This window comes from Berghia stephanieae, chromosome 2 (assembly GCF_034508935.2).
Source record: "Berghia stephanieae isolate SIO BIC M18660-M18661 chromosome 2, UCSD_Bste_1.3, whole genome shotgun sequence".
Taxonomy (NCBI): domain Eukaryota; kingdom Metazoa; phylum Mollusca; class Gastropoda; order Nudibranchia; family Aeolidiidae; genus Berghia; species Berghia stephanieae.
The window spans coordinates 59085980-59103341 of NC_088361.1; the positions used below are offsets into that span (position 1 = coordinate 59085980).

The 17362-nt window shown below is 34.9% G+C and overlaps 1 protein-coding gene across 1 annotated transcript in view; it reads left to right on the plus strand.

The window, feature by feature from the left end:
• LOC144963974 (ATP-dependent translocase ABCB1-like) overlaps positions 1-17362 on the plus strand; it is a 66230-nt gene that overhangs the window by 12760 nt on the left and 36108 nt on the right. Inside the window, exons 3-8 of the mRNA XM_078897918.1 lie at positions 5709-5932; positions 7697-7812; positions 9104-9275; positions 10873-11044; positions 15406-15530; positions 16528-16699. Coding sequence (XP_078754044.1) covers positions 5709-5932; positions 7697-7812; positions 9104-9275; positions 10873-11044; positions 15406-15530; positions 16528-16699 — 981 coding nt within the window. The remainder of the gene's footprint in view (positions 1-5708; positions 5933-7696; positions 7813-9103; positions 9276-10872; positions 11045-15405; positions 15531-16527; positions 16700-17362) is intronic.

Sequence of the window (17362 nt, forward strand, 5' to 3'; positions counted from 1 at the left end):
TTTCCTCTCTCAGTCTAAGGGTAGGAATCGTGCCCTCTTCCTCCTCCCCCCCCCCCCCCCCCCCCCCCCTCTCTCTCTCTCTCTCTCTCTCTCTCTCTCCCTCTCTCTCTCTCTCTCTCTCTCTCTCCCTATCGCTCTTTGTTTTTCTGAGGAATGGCTATTGATGCTGTGAGTTTGTCCAAAATGCTCACAACACCCGCCAGCCGGCCAAACGTACCAAATACACAATACCGCATGCAATCCCGAACGCCCAAATTCCGACCGCCAGAATTCAGTGAGAACCATTCATAAAAAGCGGCCCGCCATAAACAACAATTGTTTCTCCCATATGCAACTAAGCTAAACATATTAATACTATATACTTTAAACATATTTTGAGTCCTAATCATACTCTCTAATGTCATAATAACATGAGTGCATATACACACACATACACACACGCACGCACATAAACACACCAATAAACAATTTCCCCTTGTTCTCTCTCTCTCTCTCTCTCTCTCTCTCTCTCTCTCTCTCTCTCACACACACACACACACACATACGTGTCTCGGACACATTAAGAGGACTCTCACCAAATCCTACATTGTATGGACGTATCATAGCTCAAAAACCAATAATACAAACAGGCTGATTTTTTTAATGTATCACCTAGACATGAAAAGATTGGTGTATGCCAAATTTCAGCCCTCTGCTTCAATTTTCATGTCAACATTATTTTACTCATACATTATTGGGACGTATCACTAAGTGGACATCGCATGACCTTTGAACCTCAAGCATGTTACACAAAAACATGAAAAACAAACATTAAACAGACTTTGTAGAAATGTACTCCGGGCATCTAGATTCTTAATCTATGTGCATTGGAATATTGTATTTTTATGTTCTCATTGGTTCCATTCTGGAATCGAACCTAAACAATATGATTTGCCTATTAATGTCAGGACAAAATGATGGTACATCGTTATTTCGTGACTAAGTCATTAAGTATGAGGCTTGTAGTATTGACAATAATACAAGTCTCATAGCCTTTGGACTGAAAAGATAGCTATCTTTAAACTTTATTCTGAAATGAATTCACCATTATTTTCCTTATGGGTTGCATTATTTTACATACATTATCATAGTGGTACGTTTGAAGAATAAATGTTTCCGCTATATGACGCCATTGTTTTTTTGTTGTTGTTTTTTTTTTTGATTGTTTGTTTGTTTGTTGTTGTTTGATTGTCTTTGTTTATTTTGTTTGTTGTTTTAAGATTAACATAGCAATAGCAGAGATTAGAAATAGCTTATGTTTCATAGCAATGATAATCATAAAGGAAATTAACATATAATTCAACATTTTATTCAACATTTTATTCAACCATGCTTTAACCTAGAACACTGCCAAATTCGGCATAAACTGCATTAAAACCAAAAGATAGAAAGTCACAGTCATTCAACAATTATCTCGATCCGTGATAAGACTCTACACTACAAAGTTCTTTTTCAAAAGGGCTAAGCTCTTTAAGAACGTCCTCATTGTGCTTGTCGGTATTTATTCCCTGGGTGTAGTCAGACAATTTCATCTTTGAAGCCTCCCTTTGCCTTCTTCTGTTGAATAATATTATTCGTACTAGCGTAATCACACCGAGTCTTTCCCATTTTCCTTGACAATGCCTTTTGGCGCCAACATTTCCATGGTCAACTTTTCAGTTTCACTAGTGAGGTACTTCGACAGCTTTGACACATCATCTGTGAGTGGCATAGTCTTTGTGGTATTTTTCTTTTTTTTTCATGTAGGTTTCTTGCAGTATTGCAAGTTATTTCCTGATTCCACATACTTGTGTGAAGCTGATAATATGCACCTGTTCTCTCTTTCATAACTGTATCTCCAGTCTCAATAGCTTTAGCTTTCAACAGAATACAGCAGTGCGCCAAACTATGTCCTAGTTTTAGAGCAAGGGATGGTATTCCATATTGATTTGTGTCTTGTGAGTAGGCTGCCACCTCTCTTACAGCTGAGACAACATCTTTGAATCTTTCAGGTTGAAGGAAGTCTGATAGTCCCAACGATTCACAGTTAGGTGCACTCCTGAGCTTAATCAAAAGGCGGGCCAATTCTCTTAATTTATTTCGAATATGCCCGTGCCTATATTTTTCATGTCCGTTCTTTGTCGTCTCTCTGAGGCCAAGAAGTTTTATAGTTTCATCGCTCTTGGCCACGATTGAAATAGGGCCATTCCGTAAAGACACCATTATTTCATTATACAGATCGTTGTCAGATGCCTGTGGTAAAAGCAACTTTCCTTGTTTAACCAATTGCTTCCGGGGTACACTTTCAGCTTTGTTTACACATTTATGCCTCCAAAGATCTTTCTTAGAGACCCAACCCATACATTTCAAACATGGCACAAAGTTGCTTACTTGAGTTAATGTTTTTTTCCTTCTTTTGACCACCACCATGCCTGTTCCTTGCTTCAGCGTATTGATATTGTGTGCATGGTCACCAGCATTACGAAGTTTGGCAAGTTCATCTTTTTTAGTTAGGGAAGTAGCATTAAGTAAAGGCACCATATCTTTTTCATTCTTGTGTTGTGATAAAAGATGACGTTTTAACTTTGCCTGCTGTTTACCACAAAAAACACAGAAATGCTTTTTAGAATCTCCTCTTGTGTTTGGCAGATAACATCCCTCAATTCTATTTTGGTTCACTGTTAATTGGTTGCCTACATTTTCTTGACAGCCTGATAAATCTGTGTACTCCTGTGATCTTGAGTCCGTAACTGTTACAGTGGCAGGTTTTTCTAAAAGACCAACTGGTAAAAATGTCGGAAAAGAGTCAAAGTCTGAATCACTAGAATCATGGACATAATCACTGTCATTAGGATCGTCATTAAGATCCGAAAACATAATCTGTAAGTCTTTTCGCATTTCTCCAAAGACAAGATCTAGATCAGTTTGACAAGCAGTCAATGTCTGAAGAATGAAGAAGGATGAAAAAAATGAATATGACGAAAAATCATGCGAGGAAAGAATAAATTACAACAGGTGGAGAAGAAGAAGAGAAATAAGAACAAGAAAAACTAGAAGAACAAGAACAAGAAAGATTATTGAAATAAATGGATAAGGAAGCGAAGATTAAAAGAGTTACAAATCGGATTGTGAATCGGAGTGGATTATCTTATTGTAACTGAACAGACGACAGGAAGCATATCGGTGAACACCGTGTACATATAATTGAACTCTCATAATATACTATCTTATTGTAATGGAACAAAGCCCCAAACACTATAGCTCTATATAGATTGAAAACCTGACTAACCAAGAACAGTCATATCTGGATTGGGAACGACGAAAGGCTGGGAGTAGTATCTAAATGATTAAAAAATAATGTTTGGTTTCTTCACAATTTGATTAGTTAAAAAGTAATTTTTTGAAAAAATTCAGAGTCGCCATAAAAACGACGACCTCCTCCACAAATAACTTCCAGTACAGGTTGTGTTTCCAATCTTTTATAAGAGCTATGAGACGAAATGAGATTTATCCAAGAAAACAAAATAGAGGGGTCCGAGTTCAAAGGATATACTCATTTCTTCTTCTTTTTTTTTCTGGTATGTCTAGTTGTGAATAGGGTGAGTGTAACTGTTGATTGATTAATCCTCCTATCACCCCTTTGTCCTCCCGATCGTCATTATAGTTTTGGTACGACTTATGTACGTTTTGATTTATATATTAATGTATTTATTTTATTTCAGGCAGATAGCTGTGATCTCAAATTTTCGAATTCCTAACCTACTTACAGTACAACAGACGTTCTCTCTCTCTCTCTCTTTCTCTCTCTCTCTCTATTTCTCTCTCTCTCTCTCTCTCTCTCTCAAAGCCTTGGACCCTTCCCATCGATCAATCAATAAATCTATCTATCTATCTATCTATCTATCTATCTATCTATCTATCTATCTATCTATCTATCTATCTATCTATCTATCCATCTATCTGCCTGTCTGTCTATCTATCTATCTGTCTGTCCGTCCATCTGTCTTCCTGTAGGTCTGTCTATCTATCTCTATTTTTCTATGAATATATCTGTTTTTCTATCTGTTTATCTTTCTATCTATCTATCTATCTATCTATCTATCTATATGTCTTTCTTTCTGTATGTATGTCTGTCTGTCTGTCTGTGTCTCTATCTATCTATCTATCCATGGCTGCTTATCCCTCCTCGTTTTCTTTCGTAGAACGGGAATACCTGCTAGTTAAAGTTATTTATTATTTCTATGTATAGAGATATGAAAGAACGACAAGTGAAAAAAAAATAATTAAGAAATGCAGTAAAACTACAGTAGAAATTGTAATGTAGGCCTCAAACATAAAATATTAAAGTAAGATTGTTTATACCGCATAAACTGGACTACTGCTACGGTCCTCCATCTTTGAGTTTGAGTCTAAGAAACGAAAACAACGAGGTCCAATTTCATACACACAGCCTATACACACGTAATTAACTTTACTCTGCAGTTATCGGGACACCGCAATTTTCGGCATACACTCGCGGTGTGTATAGAGCTGTGTGTCTAAACGACAAAATCGCTCCGTTGCAAAGACCAACTCATTTCTTGGAAAAAATTTGTCAGGTGATCTAAAAACTGGCGGGAAGTCTGGTTTTGACATCAAAACATTATCAGGACGTCCACTTAACGGGGTGTGTCCACTTAACGTGAGTGTGCAAACATGAAATTGTCCCGTTAACGTAGCAAAAACACAAACACACAAAACGGACACACACACACACACACACAAACACACACACTCACACCGAAATCTTTTTAAACCAATACGCTTCAACAGTCGTGACGTCACTTCCCTCGTAATGACGCGTGGTAACTTAGTAACTGGCTCTAAACTATCGGAACAATGGCGCCCTTATGAAATATTTCTCCGACAAGCATAAAAGCGTATCCAGAGGGGGGAAAAACATAAATCTGATCATGATTTGACTTTTACACATTCTGATCACAAGACATATGAAAAGTTCTAGCCAGCATGAAGATTAAAAAGTACTGATTTTCTTTGTTTAGAACCACGATGGCCGCCGTTGCTGGGCGACGTGACATCAGACTATTGAATCCAATTGCCGTAGGTAAACCAGACTGTTAAATCACTTTAAAAAGTGTTTAAAAAGCATCCTAAGACTTTATTTTTTTCTGAATTAATGTGTTGATGCACCTCTGAAGATGGTAGCGCTCAAAAATACAATGTATTATTATTGTTATCATCATCATCATCATCATCATCATCATCATGACATTATTATTATTATTATTATTATTATTATTATTAGTAGTAGTAGTAGTAGTAGTAGTAGTAGTAGTAGTAGTAGTAGTAGTAGTAGTAATAGTAGTAGTAGCAGTAGTAGTAGTAGTATCACTATCACTATTATTATCATTATTATTATTATTATTATTATTATTATTATTATTATTATTATTATTATTACTATTATTATTATTATTATTATTATTATTATTATTATTATTATTATTATTATTATTATTATTATTATTAATATTATTATTATTATTAGTATTATTATTATTATTATTATTATTTTGCTATCTGGAGTTTTTGACTTGGGCCACCTGATAAACCGCTTTGAACATATTTACTGGGTATTGCTCTGTACAAAAGCTCAAGCTCTTTTCTGGTATAATTTCTTGTGTTTCCAGTTTCGATTTGCCTCCAAATGGGATATGCTTCTGTACATGATCGCGGTCCCTTGTGCCTTGGTGAATGGTGGGGCTTGGCCCTTCATGCTCGTCATCATGGGAGACACTGTAAGCTCATTGGTCACTTATCGCTACATTGACCAATTGTTGGACAGATCTGACTTCATCATGGAACAGCATGGATGGACACGAGAGAACATATTTAAACATGTGGACGAATTCATGTAAGTATTTGATGAACGTGCCTGTTGACGCTAGGGTGGTAGAGGAAATTGCATAATGAGCATTATGGCTATGTTTCTGGTTCGAACCCGTGTCCCCCGTGTGGAAGTACAATGCTTTATCCACTTGGCCTGTTTTCTCCCACTGCTTCTAATTTAATAGAATATTGCATTTACATAGCGTCATTGTGTCCAGATGCTCTGATTATTCGGCAATGTTGTTTTATTGGGAATTTACTTTTAACGACAGTATCAAATATCGATAGAGGGTTTGGGATATAAAGTCAAAGGCACATATGTACTGCCATTTTATTTTGTTCATTTCATCTTTATAGGGGTTATCTGTGTATGGGTAACTCACCAATTTATGCGCATCATTTATGATTCTTGCGTACTCGCCCATCTTGCTTTGGGAAATTTTTAAAGGCAAGTCTACCAAGTAGACATTTTGAAATTAAGTAATTTCATTTCACAAACTAAAATTAAAAATACTGACCTCTTGAGCCTTTCTAAAATTCTTTTTTTTTTCATTTACGTACAAAATTTGAAATCATTTTAAATTGAATTAACATTTTTTAAAAAAAGGCTTTAGATTTTATAAGTTGGCTGTTTTAAAAAATGGCAAGGATTATTGTCTTGAAAACAGAATATATTTTTCTTTCCTATATATGGAACATATACATTATATCTGTATGCATAACTTTTTAAACAAGTTAATCAATCTTAAAAGAACAAACTTTTAGAGTCGCTCCTACCAAGTTCTTGCAAAACTTCTTAGTGCAAAAATCAGGTCTTGGATATCAGCGAAAAAACTCGAGTTCAATGACGACAAGACCGAACTCACAGGAAAAAAAGGCAATACTGTCATGATGGAGGACATTATGATAAATACAATCAAAATTCAAAGATCTGAAAGTGTCAGAAATTTAGGCTTTTATTTAGATGTATTTTTGGACATGCAAACTCACATCTTGAAATTATGTCAAAATATCCACTATTCGCTCAGAAACACTGGACACGTGCGGAACCTTGTCGATGAAGACGCATGCATAATGCTAGTTCACTCACTGATTACCTCTAGACTTGACTATTGCAACTCCCTCCTCCACGGGTTGTCAAAAAGCTCGATTGCAAGACTGCAGCCAAAATAAAGCTGCTTGTATTGTTACCAAAAAAAAAGTCAGATCACATCTTGCAGTCGTGGCATTGGCTTCCCTTGGAGAAGCGGATTGCTTACAAACTTTCCTGTTACTGTTTCAAGTGCATCCATGGAACTGCTCCCAATTACTTGTCATCTCCGCTTTCTATCTACAATCCGAATCGCTATCTCCGTTCATCTACTTCCCTGTACTTGAACCGTTTGATTCCTAAGTCGAACTTTTCACGACGTGCTTTCGCATGGAATGCTCTTTCAGCGGACACCAGACACCATAATTCTCTGTCCTCCTGTAAAGCCTCTTTGAAGACAGAGTATTCCCTTTCAGTTTTCTGCGAGTGATTTTAGTGATTTTGTTGAATGATATAGAACGCATATATATATATATATATATATATATATATATATATATATATATATATATATATATATACATACATATATATATATATATATATATATATGTATAAGCGTTTCCGAGCATTTTTGGTGGACAGGGGCGCTATAGAAATTACGCATTATTATTATTATTATTATTATTATTATTATTATTATTATTATTATTATTATTATTATTATTATTATTATTATTGTTATGTTTTCATCCCCAGACCATTGTGTCCGAACATTTCCAGACAGGTTAATTACACAGCACTCAACTGCTCTGAGCTTGAGGGCAAAGAAAACATATTCGATGATATGAAAGATCAAGCTGCGAAGTATGCATGTAAGTTTTGTATGAATAATTTATGCACAGGACTGTACTTTTCAGAAATGCGTTGTTGTCGACAACCGAATTGAAATTGAGCCTCGTCCCCTAACAGTCTATTCTTATGAAAGCCTGCCAAATGACCTGCTGGATGTGAATAACAACTATCCCACCTCAATTCACCCTTGTTTCCCTCTAACAAATATCTAAATAGTCTCTTGGCTACTCGTCCAGGACGGGGTCTGCTGATACTCTTGGTACAGTCTTTCAATTTCTTTCGTCTAAGAGGGCTGTAGCATTTTTATTCCGTATGACCTATGGCATGAAACTCTGCCCCCATCGCCCCCCCCCCCCCAATACACCCACTCTTAACAAGCAGCAGGCTAAATTTGGCTATGTTTCCGGATATAAATTCCTCCCAGGTTGGCTTCCGGAATTTCTGCACAGTGAGAGAGGCTACGTCTTCAGGATTGCAACTCGACCTGTGACAATTACGCCCGGTGATAGCTATGCCAAAAGTTTCCCAGCACTGTCCGACCACCTGTAACGGGTCTCCATTTACGTAAATGGTCACGAGAGTGAGACCGGGAGTGTTTCCTTCTTGGTGCGGGTGTCCTTAAAGGTGTCCTTTGCAGTAGGATCGCTCACAAGTTGTTCATTACTTTCCATCCGAGAGCGGAGTTGTCTACACGCTCATAGTTGCCCAATTTGTGATGGTGACTACTGAAATATCATAGGCTTAAAACTTGGATCGGTGGTGTTGTCCAGCTCACTCTTGGCGGTTTGTAAATAACGTGCAAATAGAACATGCACATCTCCACAGAAACTCTTTGCACCTCCTTGCTATCTGTCGACCACACTTACACTCGTAAGCTACTCTGCAAAAACACTTACTAAACCCTCAAGCATAAAAATGTCCACTTGCTGGACAACTGTATAGCCTGGGATCTGGAATTGGGTAGATTGCGCTCTTGAATAAAGATTTGTCTCCTGAAGAAGAAGATTGTCAATACAGTGGACGGCCAGAGGCTTTGGCAAAAGCGTTCACATATGTCGCAGGTTTGGTAGCTGTTTGGTGTTTTGTTTTTGGCAAGATGAGAGACATTTTATGGATCGATAATTGAAGGACAGGTTTTCTGACCAAAATATTCAATACATATTATTTCAGAGTACGGTATTGTAGCATTTTCAGTGCTGCATCAAGCCTGGGTTATTCTAGTCGTTCCTTGTGATAGACCTTTGGATGTATCCCCTTGGGATAGATAAAGAGAACTTGATCTATCATTAATTATCATATTACATTTTCCAGACATCGGGGTAGCTGTGCTAACATGCGCCATGTTGCAAGTCATTATCTTTATCACCACTTCGGAGAGACAAGTCATCAGGATGAGGAAAGCATTCTACAGAAACATTCTACGCCAAGACATGGCATGGTTTGACAAACACAGTGCCGGAGCCTTGACTGTCAAAATGACAGAGTAAGATTCAAGTTTATTTTTTATTACCTCATATACTCCAAAAGCACAAAAATTGTGGTGGCAGTACATTCAGACATATTATTTTATTTTTGTTTTTTAAATTCCATTTATTCATTCTCTGTTAAGCAATTTTAAGGGCCGCGCTGCAAAGATCAGAAGGGGCTATATTTTTTAAGAAAGAACAAAAAACGAGATATCGACATCGGGGCTCAAACCCGTGTATCCCAAATGGAAGTGTAATGCCTTATCCATTCCACCATCACGTTTCTGAAATATTTGAAAGTATTCACATAAGTTGCCTTGGTTTTAATGAAACAATATGATTTACACAACACTTGATTCTGTCAAAAACATATTAAAAGTTTGATACTCTTCTACTACTCTTTAAATCTGCTTCACTGAATTTTGGATCTGAGATTTGCAGGAACCTCCCAATTTCAATCTTGAATATCTCAGCCAAAAATGATGGTACATCAATGAAATAGTAATCAAATAAAAGAGAAAATAATGATCAGTTCAGAAATGAAATATCAAAAGGTCAAAATGTCCAAAATGGACCGTCCGGACCAAACCGATGCAACACATTGGTTTTATAAAATAGCCTTAAAAGAGCATCTTAAAAATGATTGGAAATAATTTGTTGTTGATTTCAATTCATATGACAAGGACATCCTCCGTATAGGATGATACGTTGATCAGTCTTTATAATTTATTTTCAACAAATATAATAAAATATACTTGTCCCAATGTTTGTTAACTAATTTTAATCTTGGACATTATATATATCTGAAGAGCTGAATATATTCTATAAACGTAATTACCGTAACAAAAATGTCTCATGGAGCGTAAAAGCGCCTTGTATATTAGCTCTGCATATATTGATTTTAGATATGATGATGATGATGATGATGATGATGATGATGATGATGATGATGATGATGATGATGATGATGGTGATGATGGAAATCTGGTTTGATATAAATATAAACAGGACGTCAGGTTTCCCCGTGTTAATCTTCTTTGGCCTGTCTTACGGACTGGAGTGCCCTCAGACAGGGATTTAATATATATATATATATATATATATATATATATATATATATATATATATATATATATATATATATTAATAAATATAATCATGTATAAATAGAAATATTATATTTATAATGCTAACGCCCAGATGGCATGAAATAAATAACTGATAGGTACGCTGGCGTCAAAAAGTACTGGTCTGCGCTAGATAAACAAACTAGCGAAACCATGGTATTAAAAATATGTTCACATTACATGTAGCAAAGTCATAATGATATAATGCACATCAACTTCTGGGTCTGTTGGATCGGCGGAAAGTTGTCCGTTTCACGCTATAGAAACCGGGATAAACTCTGGCATATGGGCCATATATTATTATTATTATTATTATTATTATTACTACTACTACTACTACTACTACTACTACTACTACTACTACTACTACTACTACTACTACTACTACTACTACTACTATCTATATATTATTATTATTATTATTATTATTATTATTATTATTATTATTATTATTATTATTATTATTTTATTATCAATCATCCCACAGAGATATCCACTATATCCATGACGCAATAGGTGACAAGACAGGAACATCATTGCAGTGGTTTGGTGCTGCCGTATCGGGTCTAACAATCGCCTTCTCCTATGGCTGGAAGTTGACCCTGGTCATGATCTCGGCAGCTCCGGCGTTGGCCATTTCCTTTGGGATTGTAGCCAAGGTGAGTGATATAATGATATTCTATAGGATCGATAACATAAATGATGAGGAACAAGCATTTATTGATTTAATTTCTCCGATATTTCAGTTGGTAGAGCACTCGCTTCAAGTGCAAATGGAGTAAGATCGATCCTGGTGTAATCAAGTTTATGCCTGACCACCCTGTGCACCCAGCAGTGATTGGATTCCTATTTAGCTTAGATCTTATCTTATCTTATCTTACTAAAGGCTTAATATAGAAATTATCCTTTAAATGCCTTATACAATAGTTTATAATTACAGAATCTCATATAGCTTGCATTGTATCATCCACAGAATGTTCTACACAACTTTGAATGTTAGGAAAAGATATCAATACGGCATTGTAAAATCGAAAAATAGTATCACAGAATGCTGGTAATTGAAAATTGGACATGATCGAATGAATCATAAATGCACAAAGTTCATAGTACAATGAAATATTACTGTCAACAATAATCATGAAAGCAACAACGATAATAATCATACATAAGTCTCTGATAAATTATCATGAATTAACATTCTTTCAGATGTGATGCATTTTACTTGTCAAAATTACAAACCAGCCTACAAAGTCATGAAAGTAATGTAAACTATTATATCCACATGACAATTTAAAGTTAAAAAGATAAATAAATAAATGGATAAATAACTAAATAAACAAACAAGCAACTTAATGAATAGATAAATAAATGAATAAATAAATAAATAAATAAATAAATCAATAAATAAATAATAATATAACAAAATCAAATTGAATTAAGAAAATAATCAATTAATCAGTTTAAAAATAAATAAAAAAGAATAATACATATTGGTCATACTTAAAACTCAGAGACTTTAACTCCCTATCAACTAAGATTTGAAACTGATTCAAAGAACATACATTTTTTTGTGTTAAAACAGAGACTATTCCATGTTTTCACTATACGTATAGTAAATGAGTTCTGTCTTATTTTGGTCTGAAATCTTTCAATATATATTTTATATTTGTCGCCTCTGGTATACGTAATTTTGGAAAATGTAAACAAAATTGATGGATTTATATTCTTTTTATTATATATTATCTAGTAGAGCTGAATTAAGTCTCCCCTAATTCTTCTGTATTTGAGACAAGGTAGATCGAGGAATGCTAAACATTCGTCATATGACATGTTCTCAAGCCCGGGAAGCAATTTTGTTGCTCGTCTTTGAATATTTTCAAGACCGACTGACTGCCTTAGATATATTGGGCTCCAAACATTGTTCCCGTACTCAAGAACAGGTCTTATAATAGTTTAAATAACGAAAGAAACATGCTAAAATCAAAATAAGTAAAACTCCTGTATATGATTCCCAACATGTTATTAGCTTTAATTGTAGGTACAATAATTAATATGCACATCGAAGTTCAAATATGGGTCAAAAACAACACCAAGATCCCTTTCAAAATTTGTATCAAGCAAAAAAATTGAATTAGAGTTATCTGAGATAGATGTGATTAGGATTTTTCTTTCTAACATGCAATACCTTGCACTTGTTGATATTAAATTTTAATTGTCACTTACTTGACCATTCAAAAAGAGAATTAACATCATCCTGAATGATTACATGCTGATCAGGTTCATTATAAATTTTAGTGTCATCTGCAAACACTATATTTTGATATAATGTTTTTGGTAAGTCATTAATATATATAATAAAAAGGATTGGACCCAAGACACTTCCCTGAGCGAGGTACTCCACTGGTCAAACATTTGAAACTTGACATTTCGCCATTTACAACTACCCTCTGATTTCTATTGGATAGAAAACACTTTATCCAATCGTGTATCGGCCTTGTTATACCATATGATTTTATTTTTCTGAATTGCCTCTCATGAAGAACAGAATCAAAGACTTTACTGAAATCAAAATATATAATATCAATACATCTACAATCATGCTGGTAAAATCTTTCATGAAATGTAATAACTGAGTTACACAAGAGAATTTCTCTTTAAATCCGTGTTGACTATTACTTAACATTTTGTGATTTTCTAAAAAAAAACCAAATCATTATTCTATCTTTAAAAATGGATCCCATAACTTTACATAAAATACACACATAAAATTTCCAGGTTCGTTTCTCTTTCCTTTTTCCTAAATGGCAGTCACATTGGCTACTTTCCAATCTTCTGGAATTTCACCCTCTGATAGAGAGATTTGTTAAATATAATTTTTAAAAAAAGGGGGTGTGGCTTACTTGTGTCGTAATCTCCTTGAGTAAACGAGGATGGAGACCATCCGGACCAATGCTTTTTGTTACATTAAGTGATAACAACTTTTCGATAATTTCATTTTCCGGAATAGACAAATCAATAATATAAAATTCCCATAGTTGTTAATATCAACGAATGAGATATTAGCGTGGTCATCATTTACAAAAACAGCTGAAAAATATATATTTTACACTTCAGTCTTTTCCATACCAGATATAGTGGTTGTACCATGGTCTTTTATCAAGGCGCCGACACCAGTTATTCTTTTAAGTTTAGAATTGACATATTTCCAGAAACATTTTGTATTAGCTTTACATTCCGTTAGATCTGGCAGAAAGTACTTTACAATAGACAAGTGTTCTATCCAAATGATAGCAAGTAATTGCTATTGTCCGCCTCAAGCTATAGAAACCGGGATAAACTCCAGCTCCACGGGCCCAACAGCTCTGAAGGACTACATTGATTGATCTTCTTTGGGGGGAGGGAGGGTGGGATGGTTATTCTACTATCTGCTTTGTCAACCACTGTATCGTCCTTATCGTATTAAATATTTATTTGACATAATATTCTAAAAGGTTCTGGAAAGGCAAAAGACACTTTTAAACTAAAACGCTATTGTTTATGAAACTATTGTCGTCAGTCGGATCGAGAATCAAGAATCTCATCAAAATAAAATTATAGTGGTTGCAGGTTTAATTATAGAAATATTGAAAAAGAATGAATTACTGGAATCGCAACAGAACGGACAAATGCAGAATTCTTGACATAGATAATTAAAAACAAGCGAATTTGTTTTGTTTTGAACCCTAATTAAATAATTTTTTACCGTTAAAAGTTGATAAATCAACCTGTAACCAAATTCAAAGAGAACATATACAATGATCAATGCATTTCCATATTCTTCATTCTTTCCTATGGCAAGCCATCTGAAACCAGTGTTTTAATTCATACGGTGCAAATCGCCTGTTCTTCATCCTTTTTATTCGAATGTTAAACTTTTCTTATCTACACGTATTTCAGGTGTGACTTTTGCAAATGTCAGAATGACCTTGATGGTATGCTTGTTTTAGTTTGTGTCGACGTGAACATATATGCAGGTCTGACATCCGAACCCACTTATGGGCCTAGTTTAACATTATTGTAATGGACAGTATTTAGAGATCATTTTTTTTTTTTTTAGATTTTCATTACATCAATGAGCCTATAAGAAATTGGGTTGTCAGACTTGCAAATAAGTGCACGTAGGTTTGTGCATGTGATAATTTTATTACGTATGCGCGTTATCTAGCCTATATTGTTTGTTTCTATGCCTTTGTGTCTACTCGTATTGGTACTTAAGAAGAATATTATTCAAAATGAAAACTAAACGTTCATGTTTATAGTAATAGCTTCAAAGCTTCACGCCAACATGCAATGCTAATAATACTCTCAAAAGAATTAGCACATATCAGGGATTTAAAAAGCGATCTACACATACTCGTATCTAGGATCAGGTGAGCAAACATGCGTTCTCACACATCAGTCGAAGGGTAATAGCATCATGGCATGAAACCTTTTCTGGTCGAAATATTTCGACTCGTTGGACAAACATGGAAGAACAAAGTAACAACAATATTCAAAATGTTTATAAAAAACATCTTCATGTGAAATATCAACACTAAATAGAAACACAACAGAAAATAAAAGAGGCTAAAAAAATTAAATAAAGTAAAATAGGTAGCACATTCAATAACAAACACTCTTTTACCTCAGTATTGTTCTGCCTGCGGAATCGTTTTGGTTGTTAGCAATGGCCACGAGATTCAGAATATCTAATTATTCCAAAATCGTTGCCAAATCATGGATAGCTACAAACAACATGAAGCAAATAGTTTCAACGGATCAACAAACAATAATTAAACAAACAAACAAACAACAACAACAACAACAACAACAACAACAAAAGTGTGTGTGTGGGGGGGGGGGGGGGCGGAAGGGGGAAAAAAAAGAAAAAAAATACATAGTTATTGTATTCAGTTATACATTTCATATCAGATGTAGAGAAAAGAAAACTATGAGATGCAACAACCCCCACATAATGATAACAATTCTTTCACATTGTTAGGTAACTGGTGACATGACAGCCCAAGAGCGCGAAGCTTATGGTCATGCTGGTGCTGTTGCCGAGGAAGTGTTCTCTTCCATGCGGACTGTGACTGCGTTTGGTGGACAGGAAAAAGAGGCTGAGAGGTTAGTTGAATGTTGGAAACGGCCCCTCTCTCTAATCTGTTATCGTCCCTGCTGAAGTCACCACTTTACTTCTTATGATCACGATGTTAGAAATAATGTCTGCACACTATGAATATTTGGTTCGGAATTACAATTCGTATCTCTTTAAAAATTATTACTTTCCATCTGAATGCGTTGATAGTGGTGGAATTGTTGCTTTATCGTTTGATTCTTTACGTTTCCAAGTCTAAAGGAGGAGGAGGACGAGGACAAGGACGCGTACGAAGAAGAAAAAGAAGAAGAAGAAGAAGAAGAAGAAGAAGAAGAAGAAGAAGAAGAAGAAGAAGAAGAAGAAGAAGAAGAAGAAGAAGAAGAAGAAGAAGAAGAAGAAGAAGAAGGAGAATATTGATTGTCAAGCAGACTCTACTAATGAGTTTTATTGAAACGGGATTGAATAAGCACCATTATATTACCCATTTCTGCGGTTTTGGCAGTGTATTAATATATGCCTTCTACAATGTTAATTTAACTTATTTGTTAATCATTCAGTTTAAATCGTCGACTTATCTATATTTGTGCGCCAGTTCGGACTGGCAACTGTAAATTAGTCCAGAAAAATCGACATGGAAAAACTTCAATTGTTGATTTTTGCATGTTTCTGCAGTAATTTCACAGCTGTTTAAGCTTTATATAATATCAATCTCAAATTAAAACAAATTAGACATGCAGTTAACTAGGGTTTGGCCCCAACATATGAGTATTTGTTTAGTATTCCTTATTACTAATGTGATTAATCAGGGATTTGTTGGTACTTATATTGTGTATTTATTAATTAATAATTGATTTCATTTTATTTGTTTTGTACCCTGTTCTTCAACTAAAATGGGCTTTTTTTTTGTTTAGTTTCCATATTTTGACGTGAAAATTTGATTCGACATGATTTTAATTGAAAAATTGCCTAAAATAAACTTTGAACTTTAACTTGTTTCATCTGTTTCTTTTTTGTTCATTGTAAAAGGTACAAGCAAAATTTGGTGATGGCCCAGAAATTCGGCATCAAAAAGGGACGATGGATGGGAATGAGCATAGGGACCGCCTGGTTCATTATTTATTGTTTCCTAGCCACGGGGTTTTACTACGGAGGAAAGTTGGTCAGGGAAGGAGAGTATGCAATTGAAGATATGATGGTGGTAAGCACTGTTAAAACTTTCTCAGACATCAGACAATCATCTCTCTCTCTCTCTCTCTCTCTCTCTCTCTCTCTCTCTCTCTCTCTCTCTCTTTCTTCTCTCTCTCTCTCTATCTATCTATCTATCTATCTATCTATCTATCTATCTCTCTCGCATATATATATATATATATATATATATATATATATATATATATATATATATATATATATATATATATATAATCGTGTTTGATACAAATATGGTACGAAAAGTGCTCGACATGTAGTAATGGAGCGAATTATTATTTTTTTAATATATATATATATATATATATATATATATATATATATATATATATATATATATGTATGTATTCTAACGCTCAAGAGGAATTGAAGTAATTCGGTCACATGTCCTAGCAACCGATTCTTGGGATGTGGTTGTTTAATATTATATTGTATTCGTTGTTTGTTTAGATGGTTTCCAGTAATATTGGTTTATAAGTTAATTCATTGTCAATAGAGGGGTTTCGATATAAGCGCCAAGACTCATCAGGTTTGATTATTGTGCCATGACCATGATAAGTAAAACGTTCTTCAGAGCCATTAGGCCGCATAGCCGGGGTTTATCCCGGGTTCGATAGCGTGAAATGAGCAATAGCAATTGCTACCCTTTTGATAG